The 21619-nt window shown below is 42.8% G+C and overlaps 1 protein-coding gene across 1 annotated transcript in view; it reads right to left on the minus strand.

Annotated features, from left to right (window-relative positions):
• COL28A1 (collagen type XXVIII alpha 1 chain) overlaps positions 1 to 21619 on the minus strand; it is a 688108-nt gene that overhangs the window by 238733 nt on the left and 427756 nt on the right. The window contains exon 24 of the mRNA XM_085630877.1: positions 948 to 1016. Within this exon, the coding sequence (XP_085487003.1) occupies positions 948 to 1016 (69 nt within the window). The remainder of the gene's footprint in view (positions 1 to 947; positions 1017 to 21619) is intronic.

A 21619-nucleotide genomic window follows, 5' to 3' on the forward strand; every position in this document is an offset into this window, starting at 1 on the left:
TACTGCCAATAATACATACCAATCATCTTCCTTACATTCCAACAGTGGGACCAGGAACCACTCTTACTTTACCTGCGTTGGTCAATACAGTTTGACTTTGTAACCGTGTGCACTGATGCCCACGTTGCATCCTGACAAATATTTAAGACAGTCACTCCACATGCCGAAGCAGTGGTAGCAACCGTAACCCTGATGGAATGGGCCCTTAATCCTTCTGGAGGTTGCTTTCTTGGTCATCATTTAACAGATCTTAGTGCAAACGATTATCCATCTGGACAAAGTCACATTCAGCACTGCCTTACCTTTCTTTGCCCCACAGAACCCCACAAAGAACTGATCATCCACCTAATGTTGGCCAGTGAATAAAGAAAAAACTTAACAAACTCGTATGCTGTGTCGTCATCCTTGGGATTAGGGAGGGAGTTGATATATACATATGTGTGTATATAGATTGTTATGAGGTTTGGTCAACCTCCAACGGATGCACCAGCTCTCAGAGTGTGCCGCAATTTGACTGCTTTGTGAAATACACACAGTTTTTGTATGTTCCTCTACAGATCTCAAGGCCTGGAAGTTGTTTCATGAAGGAATACCAGAATGAAGTCCCTAGTTCTATATTGGCTTACTTATGATATAGGAAGATAAAATGCTTTGGATTATTATATCATTGTCCATTTGTGTCACCAGATATTCTGTACGGAGTTTTATAAACCAGTTACAAAGCACTTTCTTTAGACAACAATCATTTAGTTATTGATGCTAGACATGAGTAAATGCAATTGTAAAATGTATTTTCTGGATATCTGACTCCATTTTGGCATGATTACACTTTTTACAGATTTCTGTCTTTTTCAAGAAGTGGGCTTTTCTGTAGAACATTTTTTTCAAATCCATGATCTGTCATTAGGGTTTTTTGTTGGGATACAAAACTAAATTGCATTGCTTACCATTGAACCAGGAAAGCCTTCTCCTTTAGGTCCTATGGGCCCTGGTGGTCCGGGAGCACCCTGCGGGCCCTAGACAATAGAAATTGATCAAAATAGTTAGGACTTGAAAATAAAGACAACTGTCATTTTGCAGAGAGAACACAGTTGATTATTGGGTATGTAGTGCAAATCCTTGTAAGATCTTTTGTATAATGTGGTCACTGCAGGTGTTACAAAGCACCATCATGAGGCACATTGGTGAGTGAGTTAGAAGAATGGTCACAGCCTACTTGAATGTGGGGATTTCTTTGTGAAATGAGAAGAATGCAATATAGTTTAACCCCCACAGTAAGCGCAACAACAAATTCTCTTTCCATCTCTCTGCTCTCTACCTGACCTACGTAAAAAGAGAGTTTACAGCCCACAGTTCTAGCAAAATGGAAGAGCCTGCATGTGTTCTTGAAAAGCTCTGCATCAGGAGAGCACTCATGCTTGGAGTATAATTGGGTAGACCCTTCTGCCTAACCTTTGTAAGAGATCTGTGAAAACTATTTGATGCAACCGACTAGGTTTTGACCTGGTTTCTATTTTCTACAGATATACAGCAGTGGACCTGTTATGCTCCTAGCATCAAATAAGAGATGAATGTCAGAAATAATTATTGCATGAACTGCATCTGATTAATGCTTGAATCCCCTTGTGGCCTAGTTGGGAACAAACAAGTGTTGTAAAAGTGAGTTTGCTATATCCTATATATCTATATCCTTGGATTGAAGAAATCGTTTAAAAAAATAAAATAAAGTTGTGGTAATGGTTCTCACTCATCCAGTAATGTGTTTAATAATATAAGAAGGATGAATGGAGTAGAACGTTTTACACAGGCCACTATACACAACCCATAGTAAGCGCTTACAAGTACAGCTACAGGGACCAGAAGGGAGTTACAGAAGAAAATCCTCTACAGAGGTGTCAAGTGAAATTCAAGAGGTTCTACCTCTTATGAATCCTAAAGCCATACGGGCACTACTTAAACAACTATAATCTAAGCTATTGGAGCCAAATTGAAAAATCCAGATTTTAAAGAGGCTCTGAGACCTTTGGATGCTGATGGTAGAATAATAGCAGAGCAAGACTGGGATCTTGTTAATAAACAAATGATATCAAACACCACAGTGGAGAATAACAATATATGCATGAATGCCTTATGTACCATGCAGCACAAATACACCACGAAGAAGTAGTGGTACGTGACACAGTGCACTTTCTTGAAGGGTGCGAGCACACACAATTGAAAATATAACCACAACATTACCACAAGTCATTTTCTGGGCACATTTTATGTGCACACCAACTAAAACCTTTCGACTAAGCTTAGGTGGAAATCTCAGCCTATGCTATGTAGAACTATGAAGTGAAACGAATAGAGAAACAGCCATTGCTTGAAGAAAATCAATCACACCGCCAAACAATATTATTGGAAGCACATAAGAAAGGCCCACACCGTCTGCTCCAACTGTTTCTCAATGTACTTACTATAAGAGGTTGCAGAGCACGTCACATATATTTTTGTTTTGTGTCTGTGGTACAGGACAGGTAAATTCTCAGCCTGCAACTTAGTGAATTGCATTTGGTTAGTATGTGAACTAGCACTACATGAGTCATACTTCACATACTTGAAGATGTCTGTGTGAATTTGCTCCTTTATTAATTATCCCTGTTAGTGACACCCATTTGTCACTATGTAAAGGAGTACTACTAGAGTACTACTTTATGTACTAAAAAAGCTTTTTACCAATAGTTTCCAGAATGAAGCAAAGTCTCTCTCAATGGTTGGTCCTGACAGGTGTGCCCTACCAGAGTCCCCAGATGCTTGGGAAGGATGGTGGATACACCCTGCCAAGAAAGTATGATGATTGTTGCAGAACATCCAAATCTGCCGGGTAGCCAGATAAAGACGAAGGTTTCCAATGACCAATGAAAGCATATGCTGTGGATGCGTAGACATATATATACACCTACAATTATAGTTTGCCATGTAGTAAAAGTATTTGTGGGTTGTAGCACACCAAGAGGAACACACATAGTTAACATTTCAAGCTTTGGCTGCTGTGTGAGGACAGATAATTTCCAATTGATTTGTTGTGTAAGCAACCCAAAATGGGATCTCATCTCACCTTGTGAGTGCTTTGCCCGTAATCACATTAGCAGTCTGTGATTACTTGTCTGCACTGGAGCAGGTGCCTATCATCTGTAGCACATATTGCTGAAGTCATCTAGATATAGTTATTAATTCAGCTAACCAATATCTTAGTTCTGGGACATTCTTGCATACGGATAAGGAATAAAACCAGCAAATATGGGCCAGATACCACCAGGAAGTCCGAAAGGATCCATTCTTACAGCTTCCCCACATGAGGTAAATTGCCCTGAAACCATGCTTGCTGTTGTGGATACCCTATATGGATTTCCAGTCTTTGATATGGTTTGTAGTTGTGAGGAATAGGGGCAGATTTATAAGCAAAAAAATGCCTAATGTTTGGATCTACTAGTTCAAATTCCACCCTTGAGTAAAACATTTGATAGGGTTATGCTGCAGTTGCTGTAGCCACTAGAATTACTTGACCCCCTCCATCTCAGGAACCCTCGTCCTGTAAGGTACTCTGTCACCAGACCCCAAATGTTTAGCTTTATCACAACAGGTACAGCCTCCATTTTAAGACAAAATCTTTTTTTTTTTTTATTATTATTTTTTATTGAGCAGAGCAAAAAAGGTACATACATAATTTTCAAGAGCAACATTCAAAAACACCATAATTAAACCAACCGTAGATGTTGATTTGTTGGTGGGCTACCTACTAAACAAGGTGCAAAGTGCAAAGTGCAATAAGTTATTCATATTTTTTAGGCAGTCGCAAGAAAAAAAGAAAAAAAAAGTGCAGGTGCAAAGATATAACAAGTTGACTTATAACTCAGCTGAGACACAAGACAGACACAATATTAACTCGAGGCAGAGATTAAGTTCCCGATTAAAGTGCCCAGTGCAAATAGCAGCCGGAGTCGACCTAGGTAAATACAGTACTCTTAGCATCACGAATAAAGTGCAAATGCAATAATTGAAACACCAAAATTAAACCCACCATTGATGTTGGTTTGTTGAAAGGCTACTTACAAAATGCTATGCATTTTCCTATTTAGTAGGCAGACAAATATCGTTCCATTGTCCATAGACAAGTTGGCAAATAAAGTGCGTATGCAGAATAGGACTACAAGTTAACATACAACACAGCAAAAAAACTCGTCTTGAATCACACAGGACAAGATTAAAAATCCAGGACGATATGCCCAGTGCAATAGCGACCGAAGTTAACCTTAACAAATACAGTACACTTGGCATCGAATAAAAATATAGACGCATAAAGTGCAAATGCAAAATAAAGCTGCAGAATCGAATATAGCTCCACACATCCTAGAGCTCTAAGGACCTAATTGGATTCTAAGTTAAAGTGAAAATGCAAAAACAACAAAAATCTGCCTATTAAAATACAATATTATTAACATTATTACAGTTTAAAGTGCAATTGTGCTAGCAGCAAGTTTTGTTGTGGAATACAAGATATCAGCGAACGGGGTAAAGTGCAATTTCAGATGACAGCCATTTAAAAGCTACTAAAAATCACCTAAGGAGGGGAGTAACATTAACAACATTGACCCCCAAAAATTGTACTTTTTGAATAGTGTAAAACTTATACTGGTCCATTTGGGGATCAATAGTATTTTAGTGATTGAAACTGTATTCCTCTTAACCAATTAGAGAATCCACGCCATCTCTAGGGCCTATCCTTGAGTAGGAGTAATTCTTCAAATTTATCCCAATTTTTCTTAAATTTCCTTATACCCCCTGCTCTTTTGGCATATGCCTCTTCGAATTTCCAGATCCTTTTCATTTTATTAAACCAATTCAAATGATTCGGAATCTCGTTAGATTTCCAATTTTGAAGTATCAAGGATCGTGCCACCATACAAGATATGGCTATAAAAACCCTATCGGAGCTAGATAAATTGGCCTCGTCCCTTGAGTATCCGAATAATGCGGTTTCAACCTGGGGAAAGACACTCATGCCTAAAACTGATCCCATATCATTGAAGATCCCCCCCCCAGAACTGTATCAGTTGCGGGCAAGAAAAAAAAATGTGAAGCCATCCACCTTCCTCCTCCTGGTGACAGCGAAAACACCTATTGGGATGATCGGGATATCGTTTCTGAATCATTGATGGAGTCCAATATGCAAGCCATCTTGATAGAAAGGACATTCTTTTAAAATTAGCGGCACGTAGAGACCTATGCCCTAGAAGGTATATTTTTTCCCATTCCCTGAGACTAAATCTGGAGCCCGTATCCTTTGCTATTTTTTCGATATGGGAAACTATCCCCTTTGTGTTCATCCTTCCGCAATGCAGAGTACCATTTCCCAAGTCCCGAGAGCTTAAGGTCATAAAGTTCTACCATGGTATAGTGTGGAGTATTCAAAATGCCCGCAGTATTGGAAATAAAATGAACTATCCGCATATATTCAAGAAACGTGGGCTTTCTACAACCTTCTGCCCTACTCATTATTTCTTGCCAAGATATTATTTTCTTATGAACAATGAAGTGTTTAAGTTGTGAGAACCCGCAATCACTCCAAATCTCAATATATCTTGGTTATAAATGTAGGCCCAGACTATTGCATTCTCCCAGACCCAAAAATTGAAAGCCAGAGGAGCTATTTTTCTTAAAGACTGCTTGGAGCCTAAACTGGACTTCTCGTAGGGACTTGTAACGGGTCCTCTTAGGTAATTTAGCAGTCTTCAAAAAGGCGGGTGTTTGCGTTCCCCCTTCAATTATCATTTTGTCAATAAAAAAACTATCATAGATGCACTTATAGTAAATTAGATCAACCACTAAATTGAAAAGGGCAGCCTGATAATATGTTCGTATCTGCGGAAGTGCTAAACCTCCTTGATTTATGGGCAGCTGTACTGTGGTTAATTTTACTCTAGGAAACTTTTTTGCCCAAATAAATTCCCTAAACTTGAAATAGGTTTGATTAAGGCGAATAGGGACGTTTAAAAACAAAAAAATCAGTAAAGGTAGAATAGACATTTTGATCAAAGAAATTCTTCCTATAATTGTGAGGGGGAGTATGGACCATTGTTCGAAAAGTCTCTTGATCTTATGTTTAGTTCTAAGATAGTTCAATTCAAATAATTTGTGATACTGATTGGTAACATAGATACCCAAATATCTAATTGGGTCAGTTTTCATCGCTTGAAATCTCAAATTATTGGGTAGAACATTATGATCAATATTGAGAGCCAGTATCTCGGTCTTTTTTTCATTCATTTTATATCCACCGATTTGTTGAAACAAAGAGAATTCTTTAAAGGCAAGCTCTAGATTTTCTTTGGTGGGGGTTAAATACAAGATGATATCGTCGGCGAACAACTTAACTTTTGACATCCCCGGAATAGGAGAAGAAATAGCAGCATTATTGCGTATTCTTAAAACCAAGGGTTCAATAAAAAAGGTGAAAAGTAATGGGGAAAGCGGGCAACCCTGCCTGGTTCCCCGTTTTATTATAATTTCCCCTAATTGTTCCTGATTGATAACCACCTTAGCGCTTGCACCATAATAAATATTTTTTAACATATTATTAACCTGTTGTGGAAAGCCAAAACTCCTCAACGTTAAGAACAATGTTTGCCAATTCACAAGATCGAAGGCTTTTTCAGCGTCAACTATAATTATTGCAGCAGGGATTTCGTTTATGTTAAAAAAATCTAAGGCGTGAATTAAAAATTGAATATTAGTAGCCATAGATCGGCCTGCTATAAAACCTGTCTGATCCTTGTGTGTTATTTCTTGGGCAGCAGGGAGGAAGCGCTGAGCCCATACTTTCATTAAAATCTTATAGTCAGAATTCAGTAAACTGATTGGGCGGAAGGAGTTCACATCTAGAGGATTCTTATCTTTTTTCACAAAAGATATTATTACAGATTCCTTGAACTCGGTAGGTATAGTTGCACCCTTTCTAATATCGTTAAAAAGTCTCTTTAAGGGAGATGACAATTCTTTAAGAAAGACCTTCTAAAATTTGATCGGGAATCCATCCTGACCACATGCCTTTCCCCCTGATGTAGATTTAATTGCATTTATGATTTCCTCTTCCATTATTTCATTATCTAAATTTTTAATTCTCTCCTCGGAGAGTGTAGGGAGATCAATGTCCATCAAATACTTTGAGATTAGTTCATTATTAACCGGGTACTCGGTTGAATAAAGCTGTCCATAATGGTGGAGGAAGACCCGTGACACACTCTCCCTATCGGATACCACTAATTCCGAAACAGGGTCCCTGATGGAGGTGATTAGAGAGGATTCCATTTTTTTTCTGGTGGAATTGGCTAACAACTTCCCCATTAGCTGGCTCTCTTCATATATTTGTTGTTGGTATATTTTGGAGTTACATATTTCCTCCAAGATAAAAAAATCTCTTAATTCCCTACTAGCTTTGATAAAGGAATTGGGGGAGTGATGTAACATTAAGGCATATTCTTGATCCGCCTTATTTTGGAGGTTCTCGATTTGTGACTTCCGAGTTTTAGACTGAGCGGCCATAACAGCTATTACTTGAGCCCGGGCCGCAGCCTTAAAACCTCCCCAGATGGCAAAGGGGGTGGCGGTGTTATCATTGATCTCAAAATATTGAACAATCCACTCCCTAAATCTCAAGATCCAATCTTCATTTTGCAGAAGGAGACGATCCATCTGCCACCTAGATCGTTCCTTATCTCTCCCCCCTAAAAACAGAGAGACCCCAACCAGTGCATGATCGGAAAAAGAATTACTACTGATCCGCGCCTTCATCACCTGTATAGATCTAGATGTTAAAAGATAGTCTAGTCGGGAGGCTGTAGAGAAGCGATTGGAGTAAAAGGTAAAGGATTCTGTTTCTTGATGAAGCTCCCGCCAAGAATCCACAAGCCCAAACTGTTCCATAATTGTCGACATCATTTTTTTGGTATTGGGCTTTGACTGTCTTTTATTTTTATTAGTGGTATCCTTCCTGATATCCATAATATAATTAAAATTCCCCCCCCTAAGACAATCTGTCCAGGAGAACTAATCAACTTTTCGTGGATCTGGGTCAGGGGTAATACATTATCGGATAATGGGCCGTAGTAATTAATAAAGTTTATTATCCGACCCCTGATTTTAGTTGATACCCAGATCCATCTCCCTAAAATGTCTCGATGGACTTGAAGAAACTCCCAATTCATTTTGTTCGAGAAATAAATTGCTACCCCTCTCATTGCTGCCCCTGAAGAAGCAAAAAAGGCCTTAGAGAATTTTTTAGGAATAAACAAGTTGGGGGAATTGGACTTAAGATGAGTTTCCTGAAGAAAGAGAACATGGGGGTCAAGAAAAGCGGCCCATCTTATAAGTGCACCATATTTCTTCTTGTTTAATATCCCATTGGTATTTAGTGACAAAATCTTACAACTACCAGTTGCCATGCTTCTTTACTCTATGTATCATTACAAACCTTCTTGCTACTGCTCTTTTTCCTGCTAACACCCAACCCCCCACCACCCTGGAAAGAACCCCACCCCTGGAGATGTGTGAATCACCCCCCCCTGCACCACGCTAACCACATCTCCCACCTCCCACACTTAAACCTGGGTGTCGTGTTGTTACACCCCGTGGTACGATCATGGTCACACCCCTCCTCCCACACCAAATCAGAACAAGCCGCGAAAAAACATTTTTTTTTTTTTTTTTTTTTTTTTTAAGAGCATTCCTTACAAATATCCTGCGTCAGCTTAAATCCAATCAGAATATCACAATTAACCTGAGGAACCTGATATCCCCTTCAAGCAAGTCTGGGCCTCCTCAATATCCGAGAACATGAAAAACCTCCCCTTTACCAGTACTTTTAGTTTGGATTGCTGAACAATAGAGGCCTGAGCCCCATGGGCTTTGAAGAGATGCAGCATCTTAACGAACTCTTTTCTTCTTCGAGCTGCGACGGCTGTCATATCGGAGAAGATTCTACATTTCTGTGTCTCGTTAAGGGGGAATTGACGTTGTTGGATAGCCTTTGCCAATACTTTTTCTTTCACTCTATAATCCGCAAAGTTCAAAAGAATTGTTCTTGGGTAAGGAGAATTGGGAAAGGGTTGGGCTGGAATACGATGTGCCCTTGTGATTGACAGATCTCCTTCGTAATCAGGTAGTACTTGCTGCTTTATGAACGTATTAACCCAAAGGAGAGTCTGAACACCTTCAATCCCCTCAGGCACCCCCACAAGACGCAGATTGGACCTCCTGGAATGGCTTTCCAACTCCTCCACCTTATTCTCGAGATATCTTTTCTTCTTGTATGCTTCTTTTGTCACAGACATCACCGTCACCAATTGATCTTCGATGGTGGAAATTCTGGCCTCTGCCTCAGAGAATCTGGTAGGGAGACCCTGGATAGCATCTTCGATTTTATCTAGACGCTGGTTGAGGGTATTGATCTCGATTTGCTGAAGCTTTTTCATTTCCCTTATCTCTGCTAGAATTAAATTCAGCATATCACGGATGTCGATTTGAAAATTTTCAGACTTCTCTGCACTAAGTTTCGATAAGATTCCAGCATTGAATGAAGGTAATTCTTGAGATTCCGGACAGAGATCCAATAATTGCAAAAAAGGAGCCTGTGGGTCTCCTGAAGTTTGACTTAACTCAGGGTGATCTGACAAAACTGGCAAATCCTGAATCAAAGCAGGAGCATCTACCTGCACACCTGATAGTGAGGGCACCAAGTAGGGGTAGTCGATGCCTTGACCCTCGGCTGGAGGCGCTGAACCAATTGCTGATCCAATTGTTGGAGAAGACGTGCCGAAATCAATATCCGGTGGAAGAAGAGAGGAGTGGGTAGGTGGTAAACTTTGTTTTTTAGTGAATAAAGGAAATTTTTTCATCTCCTTTTGCACATTACCACCAGTGCAGACGTGTTGATTATCCCCTTCCAGGCTAGCATTCAATTGGTCCGGCAGCGTCTCCTGTAGTAAAGTCTGATTAATAGCCACCATAGTGAGGGACGTATCCTCTTCTGAAGTAATAAGGGAGCTATCTGGTGAGGAAGGGACAGCCCCAATGTCGCTTTTTTGAGCTGCTTGACGTGCTGACTTGGCAAGGGCGCGGCGATTTTTTTTCACTTTCTACGCCTCGATTCTAGCCGTTTTAAGGTTAGTGACTTCCCTCTGTGGTCGCACCATTTTCAGTGAATAGGGAGGCAGAATTTCCCCCCCGGACGAGTACGCCAACCCGAGGGGACTGGAAATAATTCCCCAGTGTAATACTGATTTAAAACGGTTTAAGCAGCCCAGTCCATATCACTAGCCAGCAGGCCCCTTATATTCCTCCTTATGTCTGATGCAAAACTCACGGTGTGCAGAACTGCTTTCAGCATGCTCAGAGCTCAGAGCGGGACCGTGGAACTGCAGGTTGTAACCCTGCAAGATGGCGTAATCCGACGATTGCCTCCGTTTCCTCCGTTGTATATAAACCCAGGTAAAATGGTAGCTGAGCGTCTTGAGCGGGTTTGAGTTGTCCAGCGATGTCCTAGATTCGTTCAGGCAGCTTCAGCTCAGCGACGATTTGCCAACAGCGAGTTCCGCGTTATCCAGCGGTCTGCCATCAGCGCGGCGTCCGCGCGGCGTTTCTGTGAGGCGAGGTGAAAGGAGGAGGAGTGGCCATGGACGCACCTAGCAGCGTAGAGGCGTGGTTCCCCGCTGCATAAGACAGAATCAAAATGAGATTGAAAAATATAATCGAACGGGGATAACCCAAGCTTGCAAACGCTTCAGGAGAGAGGAAGCTCCTGTCTGAGGGAGGAAACCAACATTATAATGGATGTCTCTGCATTAGCAATTATTGGTACAATCTTGCATGTGTATCCCAAGGGTACTCAAAGCTGGGGCACGTATTGAGCACCATAATACATTTTTTAAATGCTATCAACAAATATGGCTCAAACTTAGATCCCCTAAACCCTCTGACTGTAACCTATAGATCTCGCAGGCACTGCTTGAGGATGTTGGGATGGGGCAATGATCAGTTCTGTGAGACTTCAGGATTATCTGTATGATTAGTGAGTTTCAAAATGTCTTTCCCCACAGTACAACACAGAAGAAATCCACACTATATCGAGCAAGATGGCGGCTGAGTGAGGAGTGAGGAGCGACAGCCGTTTCTGCTCTCCCGAAATGATGTAGCTGCACTATGAGAAATGCTGATACTTTAACTTAAGGATGTGGAACCCCTCCGAATTCTATCGCATAAACAATGGCTGTGTGGTAGCAGAATTCAGTAGCAATACATGCAACTTACGTAACTGGGCTTCAGCGTTAGCCCGATACACGGAACAGCTGTTTTTCCGCTTGGAGCGCGTTGAGAGGCTTTGTGCTTCTCTCTTGCCGGCCACCGCTCCAATCTCTGCCTGTGCCATGGGGCCAAAATCCACAGCAACAAACAGAATTACAGCGGAACGCCAGGGTCCACCAGTACTACCCCCGGAGACTGACATCTCGGCTCGCGGACGCAGGTGAAGCCCAGCGCTCACACGGAGACCTCGGCTGACAGGAAGGGGAGGGGAGGAGGCGCTCAGCCCCAGCCACATCGGCCCTCAGTGTCAGTAATCAAATTAATCAGAGGTCAGGCGCTCCCGGTCCCTCTAACAGAAAGAGAAACGGTTTAGACGGAGATGATGGTGCCCCCAAAATGCCGGGTAAGGAGCCGAGTGGGGGAGAAGAGGGGCGGAATGAGCCTGCGCCCAATGTGTTGCTGCATACAGCATTAGGTACGGATGGTCAGGTTAAGGAAGTACCTATGCCCTCTGTTGAAGAGTACAGTCTACGGGAAGGAACTTTACCTCTAGACTCTCGGACCTGGGTAAACCCCCCAGGGGACAGTTCAGGACATGAATATGCTTCGGGGACTGGTAAACAGAATCTCTGTCCCGACCAGGTTCAGGAAGCCAGCCGGGGGTATTTGGTGGATTCACTGGAAGATGGGGAAAATCCGAACTTTATACCCTCTGATCGGAAAACAGGGCTCCAGGGGGGCCAGATCGAATTAATTTTGGATAAGGCCCAGAGTACTCCCGCTCAGATGACTGACCATGGGTTAAAATATAAAGGGAGCTCTAGGGGTCGTCGGACCCCACGTCGGGACTGGGATAAAGATTTAGATTCAGAGGCGAATGACTTTTTTTCATTATCTGATACAACTTGGTCAGAACTTGGCTCAGACTCAGGCGGGGAAACTGTGTCCAGCGACGAGCAGGCATCACAGCATAAGGTTAAGCCAGCCTCCGCCTCGGGTTCTGCAGCAACGGTTCGATCTCTGAATCTTTGTCCTAAGAAACTTGAGGGCCAAAAACAGGCGACCCTGAATTGGGATTACGCACTCGGGGACCAACTGATGGGCACTATTAAACCTAATTCCAATAATGGGCCTGAAGCTGGGCTTATGCAGGCTCCTCCAACTTTAGAGTCAATTATGCAGTGCGTGGTTGCACACCGGGAGGAATCCCGGATGGAAAGTAAGAGGTCACAGAATGCCTATCGTAAACTTCAAGGGGCAATCAGGAAGGTCGCAAGGACTTGTAAGGATATAAGTGATCGTATGACCGATATTGAGTCTCGGACAGAAGTCTTGGAAATAGAGGTCGCAGGCTCTAAAGGTTAAGTGGACGGTCATGAGGCACGAATTGTGGACATTCAGTGGAAGCTGGAGGAGGGGGAGAATTACCAGCGTAGGAATAACCTGAGATTTTTGGGTATTCCGGAGGGAAGTGAAGGGTCTGATCCTCGTACCTATGTGGCTCAATTATTGCAGGCCTCCCTGCCGGACTTGGTCGGTTGGCACTGGCATAAGGAGGTACAAAGGGCACACCGGGTCCCTTTTTCCATTTGTCAACCTGCCCGACCCGATGCCAAACCTAGGGCGTTACTGGTCTATTTTGGTAATTTTCTGTTGAGACAGAGTGTATTTGAAAGAGCAAGACCAGAGGCCCAATTAAAAGCTGAGGGGTTTTCTTTTTTTGCTAGACCTGACTTTTGTCATGTCACTGTAGAGCGCCGGTGGCGTCTACGTCAGATGATTAAGCCCTTTCAAGAGAAGGGAGCTCAGGCCTTCCTCTTAAACCCCGCTCGTTTAAAAGTAATTTGGAGGGATACTACAAGTTTTTTTACGTCCGAGATAAAGGCGAAGGAGTTTCTGGATGCAGGAGGGAAGGCTAAATCTTAGGTGTAATTAAGCTAATTCTATATCCTGTTTTTCCCCCCTTCTCCCTTTTTCTTTCTTCTCTCAGGGCGGTCAGAATGGAGAACGTAGGGCCATTTGGCCATGGGAGGCGTTATTTTGGATAAATAGGGGGTATTAGCTAAGGTTAGTTTTGTTCATTTTTGGGAGAGCACAATATTCATCCACCAAAGACCTGGCAGGTCTGTTGCTTTCATTTACAGGGTGGGGGGATGTTTGGGGAGGCGAGGGGTAGGCGGTGGGGTGGGTAGGGAAGGGTGGGGTGTAAAAAGTTCAGGGAAACCAGAAAAGAGGCAAAACTTGCTTGATATTGAGATGCTGGAATGTTTAAAGTCACTGCATTGGAATAAAAATTATTGTGATGGGTAGGCTGAGAATTTGTTCGTTGAATATAGGGGGGGTGAACGATGCTGGCAAACGTTATAGATCTGCAGAAGCTATTCGATCATGGGGGGCGGACGTTATCTGCCAACAAGAGACCCATTTACCTTTCCAGAAAAGAGGGATAAATATTATTCCCGGGTACACGCAGGCGATTTGCTCACGGCAGACTACCACTACAAGAGGAGTGGCTATTCACACCTCCACTCGGATGCCTGTCGCGGAGCGAACCCTTGCGGATAAATGGGGGAGATGGGAAATAGCCTTATTACCTTGTAGGATAACCTTATGCACAATTTATGGCTCCAATCTCGATGACTCTGATCTATGGGCCAAGTTAGAGCTTGAGTTAGCAGCCTGGCCTTCTCCACTTATAATTTGTGGAGATTTCAATATCCACCTAGGTCTCATCGGATATCTCTCTGGGAAAGTATGACGGGAGGAAGCCACGGGTATTTGAGGCCCTTAAAGCTTTAGCAGGGAGCAATGGATTAGTCGATGTGTGGACTCGAAAAAAAGCAGGAGATGTTGGTTATACTTACTTTTCCTGTCCCCATCAGAAATATGTTAGGCTTGACTATTTCTTTACATCTACTTCCCTTATAGAGCGAGCCAACATACGGAAACTCCCTAAGGTGTTATCAGATCATAACCCTTTGATACTGGAGATAGAGCTTCTGGAACATCTGAACTGTCCCTTAAAATGGTCCTTCGATAGGAAACTTTTGGTAACCAAAGGATTTTTCGATCATTTTAGGAGTTGGACCAAGCAATTTTTTGAGGCAAATCGTTATAGTGCATCAAGGGAAATTGTTTGGGATACCTTTAAAGTATGCCTAAGTATGCCTAAGGGGGGAGATTATTAGTTTTGCTGGGCATCTTAGGAAAGACCAGAGGGTGGCTTTGCAACAACTTATGGCTGATCTCTCCACGAACGAGGAATTACATTTGCGAACTATTGAAAGCAAACAGACAGATGTATCGAGGTTAATTGAATTAGAAGTGATAAGGGTTAAAGCTAAAATAAACGGAATATATAACAATAGGAATGCTAAATTATATCAAACACGGGCTAGGGATAATTATGAATATGGGGAGATGACCGGGAGACACCTCGCATTACAATTGAAACAGAGGACGGCAGCTAACAATATCTCGGAGGTTAAACGGCGGGATGGGAACATAGTAACTGATCCTCAGGACATTCTTCAAGTTTTTGCTGAATTTTATGGAGATGTTTATAAATCTGAGATTGATCCTCAAATAGCAGCTGGGCTGGGCTTAATTATTCCTCCTACAATTATACAGGAATTGGAAAAAGATATCACACTAGCTGAAGTTATTTAGGCATTACAGATTATGGCATCCGGCAAGGCTGCTGGCCCAGATGCAATTCCGATAGAAATCTACAAGGCTTTGCAGCCTGAGCTAGCTCATATGTTATTGGACTTGTTTTTAGCAGTACAGTATCATGGCACTCCACCTCAGTCTTGGAAGGACACTAATATAATTATCTTTTTGAAAAAAGGGAAACTACCCGAAGACCCCGCTTCATATAGACCAATCTCCTTGATAAATACGGACGAGAAATTATATTCTAAAATTATAGCTCGTAGACTAGCAAAAATAATAGCTTCCCTGGTTAGTCCATGGCAGCATGGATTTATTCCTGCTCGCGGAACAACTGACCTTGTTCGCCAGGTGATCTCTTTATTCGATATCACCGAACAGACGGGGGGTCAAATGTCTTTGATTTTATTAGATGCTCAGAAAGCTTTTGATCAGGTTGAGTGGGCTTTCTTATGGCAGATCATAAGTACTAATGGTTTTGGTCCCCGTATTCAGACAGCTATAAAGGCCATGTATATAAAACCCTACGCAAAAATACAACTGATGGGGATGGAATCCGGGAGAATTAAGATCGCACGTGGCACGAGACAGGGATGCCCATGCTCCCCGATTCTTTTTGCTTTGTACATAGATCCTTTAATTAGAGCGATGCTCAATGATCAGGCTATCAAACCTATAGTGGTTAGGGGATTTAATACCAAAGTGTTAGCCTATGCGGATGACATCGCCATAGTTACCCCTGACCCCCAGGCCGCTTTGGTTCGTATTGAGGCTTTGGCATCAGAATTTGGTAGTCAATCTGGCTACAGGCTGAATACAGCTAAAACCAAGATTGTCTGCTCTAATAATACCCAGTTCTACGATACTCGGAGGTCCTCGGAGGCTATTTACTTAGGGATAAATATAAATGCGGCGGTAGGAACTATTTGGGACATTAATTTGGCACAGTTGTTAACTAAGATTAGCATTGACTTAAAGCGAATGGATAAATTATACATTTCTATTATAGGACGTGCTAATGCCATTAAAATGACTATGTTCCCTAATTTTTTTTATCTATTTAGATGTATCCCGATTGAACCCTCCAAAGAGTTTTTTAGTAAAATTGAAGGGATATTCTCACAGTTTATTTGGGGCTATAAAAAGACCAGAAGATCAATAAAGTTGATGACTTTGCCACAAAATCGTGGCGGTTTGGCAATCCCCCATATGCAATATTATTTTTGGGCTGTAACTTTGCAGCAAATGATTAGTCTGTTTCGGCCTAAAACTGGAATAGGAATTATTTCGGCAATTCATAGCAGGGAGTCTCCTCCCTCTATTTATGAGCTGGCTCTAGGGGATCTCGCATCAGGTGTTTTATTAAGGCAACTTGAGGGGAGCTATTATAAAAAAACGCGGTTCAAAATTGTTAGAACCGCTTGGAATGTCTGGAATAAAACAAGTAAACTTCTGAGAATCCCTAAGCTGCACAGGTATCATTTTATATGGCGCTCGTCCATGTTCCCATCTTTATTTTACGATAATCTAGGGAAAACTTGGGAACAGGCTGGCATAAAGATAATCGGGGACCTATTTGAGCAATCTGAGCTAAAATCCTTTGAAGAGCTTCAAACCCAATTTGGGGTAGAAACCAAGACCTTTTTTAAATATCTACAATTCAGGGAGATTATTAAATTAGCAATGGCCCAAATAACTGAACTGGATAATATTCCGATACTTGATTGGCTGGGGCATAGGCACCCACGGGTTAAAGATTTATATTTAATTATGTTGAATGCCAACCAAGATGATATTGCCAGCTCAGAAAGCGTTTGGGCAGGTTTGCTGGGGGATCCAGACGTGGACATTTGTAGGTCCCTTTATTTGTCAAAAAAATGTTTTCTCGCAGCTAACCTTAAAGCTCAACACTTTAAAACTCTGTTTAGGCTTTATTATACCCCTGCTAAACTGTTCAGATGGGGAAAAAGGGAAACCGATCGGTGTCCGAGATGCAATCAGGGCCCGGCAGACATGATTCACATGTTTAGTGGGTGTAACCAGCTTGACATTTTGAAACTAAAAATAGAGAATTTTCTCAATCAATTCACAGGTGGCCTAGCACGATTAACTCCTACTTTGATCTTAATTGGGATTGATGATAGCTTATATATGCATTCCTCCCAAGTTTATTTTTGTTTCATGGCTTCTGCCATTTTTCGTTTAATTATCGCAATTCACTGGAAGGATGCTGAACCACCCTCCTTTCAGGAATGGTATGCAAGATTGCATCATGTTTTTAACTTAGAGATGGCACTCTATAATTGTAAAGGGAAAAGAGCTAAAAAAAGAGGTCTTCGGGTTTGGGGTCCGATTTGGGAAACTGATGAGATTTAAAGTAGAAGATGTAACTCTCCGTGTTTTCTACCTTGTACTATGGGATATATAGTCGTCTTTAGTAATTTGTGGAATCTGCAGTGATCATTTGACATTTTCTTTTCTGTTCTTTATTCTTTTTCTCTTTGTAACATTGTTCTCTTGGTTTTCCTGAACGATACAATAAAAAATATTTACAAAAAAAAAAAAAGAAATCCACACTATATATTTAAGGCTTTATAAACAAGCTTTGGAAATGCAATCGGTCTCGCATTTGTTTGTGTTGAAACTATTGGCATTGTAAATGGCAATGTATTTTACTTATGTGTTATGGAGTGTAGGTAAGTGGTGTGTAGTGGAACTATGTGGGTTAGATTGGATTAGTTAGTTGTGTGGTGTGGAGTGGATTTGTGTAGTGGCATTATGTGGCATGGTGTGCTGTGGAATTATATGGTTAGCAATTTTGTGGCATTCAGTGTAGTGGCATTATGTGTAATGGGATCGTGTGGAGTGGTAACTTGTACAGTTTAATTATGTGGCATGCAGTTGAATGTTGCGGCACGATGTAGAATTGTGTGGTGTGGATTGGATGTGTTTGGTGTGGTCATTGTGTTGTTGAGTTGTAGTATGTGGTTTGGTGTTAAATTATGTGGTGTGGGTTGGAAATGTGTGGAGCTGAATTGTGTGGTATGGACCTTTGTGTATAGCTTTGTGTTTGTGGTGTTGGAAAAGAACAAATAGGTAGGAGCTAAGCATCAGATCTATGAGTTTAAAAAAAAGGAAAGAGTTGGAGCTATTGGAGTGGATGTATGTGGTGTGTACCAATTATGTGAGTTGAATTGGACTTGTTAGTTGTGGGATTGTGTGGTGTGGAACTGTGGTGTGGATTTGTGTAGTGGAATTATATGGTATTGTGTGCAGTTGTATTATGTGGATCGTAATTATGTATTTTTGAGTGTCTTGGCATTATGTGGTATGAGACTGTGTGTAATGGAGTGTAAGTATGTGGAATGGTATTTTGTGTTGTGGAGCGTTATGTAGAGGAGTCTAAAGACAACATTGTGTACAATAGAATGACTCTTTAAAAAAAAGAATTATCAAAAAATGTCTCCTAGTTTTTTTGTCCTTGCAATGCCGGCAACCTCCTTCAGCCTGTTGTAATGCTTCTTTGGTATAGCTTTTTTTGTTATGCAGGGACATAAACAATAGGAGGGTGGAGATTGAGAAATAGTACCTGAATTACAACATGAGCAGCGGACAGACACTAGGAGAGAATCAACAGGTTTGACAACTAACATGAGATACTCAAGGGGTGTTCAAACCTGTTTGCTGCTTCGGAGACGGACTCTGTGCGTTGCCCTCTGTGCTGGGGATTCCAGTTGCCTTCTGCCTGCCTGTGCCCGTGTCCCCCTCTCGCCGCCTGTCACCGCGTTTGAAACGCTGGCGGTTGCGGCCAGGAGGGGGACTACACCTCCCAGTAACACCTGGTGGGGCGGGGCGGAAGGTTACGCCCACTGGACGCGCCTGGAGACGCTACTAAAAGCGCGCTCAACCTCGGTGGAGCGGGGGTGTTCAAACCGGTTTGCTGCTTCGGAGACGGACTCTGTGCGTTGCCCTCTGTGCTGGGGATTCCAGTTGCCTTCTGCCTGCCTGTGCCCGTGTCCCCCTCTCGCCGCCTGTCACCGCGTTTGAAACGCTAGCGGTTGCGGCCAGGAGGGGGACTACACCTCCCAGTAACACCTGGTGGGGCGGGGCGGAAGGTTACGCCCACTGGACGCGCCTGGAGGCGCTACTAAAAGCGCGCTCAACCTCGGTGGAGCGGGGGTGTTCAAACCTGTTTGCTGCTTCAGAGACGGACTCTGTGCGTTGCCCTCTGTGCTGGGGATTCCAGTTGCCTTCTGCCTGCCTGTGCCCGTGTCCCCCTCTCGCCGCCTGTCACCGCGTTTGAAACGCTAGCGGTTGCGGCCAGGAGGGGGACTACACCTCCCAGTAAAACCTGGTGGGGCGGGGCAGGAGGTTACGCCCACTTGACGCGCCTGGAGGCGCTACTAAAAGCGCGCTCAACCTCCGCGTCGCGGGACCATGCGCGGGCGGCGCCGGACGGAGCCCGGGCAGAGGGCGGGCCGTCTGTGGCCGTCCGGGGCCGAGGGAGGCCGGGCCGGGCCATTCCTCTTCGCCGTGCCATTGGGATATTGTCGCAAAGTCATATCATCCGATCAAAGACTACTGCCCCCCCATTGCTCCTTAAGGTTCTGTTAACCATAGCAGACGGTAAAGTCTTATCTTACCTTTACCATAGCGTGAACCGTATTGTGTTACTCATCAATTTCCATTTGTTTGTAATCGTTCCGCCTTTCCAAAATGGAAATACGCAAAAGTACAGCGGGCACATTAGACGCCTATCTGTTGAGGGCAGAATCCCTAATCATACAGGAAATACAATCAACCGAAAGGAGGCTCTCTTTAGAACCCTTGACAAGATCCAACAGAACTTCTGATGTTTCAAATTCATCCTCACTGCCTAAATCACCTACCCTGATGATCACCACTGAACCTTTTCCTAATCCCCCCTCAACCTCATCTGAACGAATTAGACTCCGGTCGAACGTCGGTGTACCACAATCAAAGGGCCCTCTAACACGAGGGAAAGCCAAAACTAAAATGAGTATAGGGAGGGGGACACATAAAAAAGGTCAGCTTCCCAAAGGGGGGAAGACTTTACCATTTCCAGCTACCTGTGATATAGGCATACAAACAGAGGAAATAAATCTATCTCCCCATGACCAATTATTTACTCTTGGCGAGACGATCAAGCTATCGGTAGAAAATAGTGTAAAGACACTACAATTAGCTGTCAGTCATGACATCGAAGACAAACTTGGTGAAATGATCTCTCTACTTTCTTCGGTATTTGAAGATAAATTTGTCCAACTCACTAAAACCGTACTCGATGGCATAACCCGACCAAACTTGACAAATACATCGTTGGTAACCAGTCAACCAAATGCACAACAAAACCGGAATTCACCACCCTTAATCAATCATTCCAATAACCCTAGTGTAAATACCCCTACTCTTCTCCCCACAACTAGACCGATGAAGATTCAAATAACAAAGGGACCCTTAAGACCAAATACTGAATTAGACCCACCTGTGAGCTCTAAAGTAACTCCAAATCATAACAACAGGGCAGACTGTATAGCTTCTACTATCCCTAATAAAGATCACTTACACTTACCACCAGCTGCCCGGCCATACGTTCTGGTCCTAACAAATGTCCCTTTCTTACAAAAAGACTCTACTGAAACATGGGTCTCGCTAAGGAACAAGGTCACCTACTGGCTTACTAAAAACACCTACTTCCACCCAAGACATATAAACCAGATCTTGATGGTGCGGAGAGTGGGCTGGATTGGTGACTCTCACAAAAAAAGTCCCGGAGACTGTATGGTTGTAAACTTTAGGTCACTAGGCCTAGTTCGCTCTCTACTCAGGATCAACAGGACAATAACACATGAAATCACTCACATTAACATGGTGTCACTTGACTATTTCTACCACAGCGAGCAAATAAGTACTCATAGAGGGAATGGGTGTATCCTTACCCAAAACAGATTCGAACAGCTTATCACACTAGAGGAGGAGGACTGACAGTTAACATCATCGGACAACTCTGTCCCTCCGATCGCCATCCTTCCTCCACCTCTATCAACTGCCCACTCTGAGTTACATCTTGGAAAAAATAAGACCCTCCCTTTCTCAACTCACTTAACACCTACAAATCAACAAGGGAACGCACTCAATCCTGAACAGATCAGTACTCCTGAAAATATTTCCCCTCCGACAGCTAGACCTCATAGGGAGGGTGACACCAGTACCATCATGGACCCTACTGCATACAACCATAACATTCTTAGGATTAACCCTATATGCAAGAAAATAAACTCACCTTTAAAAATAACATTCTGGAATATATCAGGTCTCCGTCTAAAGATCCAAAACGAAGAATGGATTACATTTATTAAAGAAAACGAAATCATTGCTCTCCAGGAGACATGGTCAACAACCCCTTTACATATAAACGGCTTTAAGACCATTTTCAGCCCAGCACTCCCTTCAACATCTGGCAGAGCAAAGGGTGGATTAACCATATATGTCTCATATTTAATACCAACCTTGGAGGCCCACACCCTTAAAATTGAGCCACAATACCAGATTATACGAGTCACCACAAGTAGAATGTCACCTATCC

The sequence above is a fragment of the Triturus cristatus genome, chromosome 10 (assembly GCF_964204655.1).
Source record: "Triturus cristatus chromosome 10, aTriCri1.1, whole genome shotgun sequence".
NCBI lineage: Eukaryota > Metazoa > Chordata > Amphibia > Caudata > Salamandridae > Triturus > Triturus cristatus.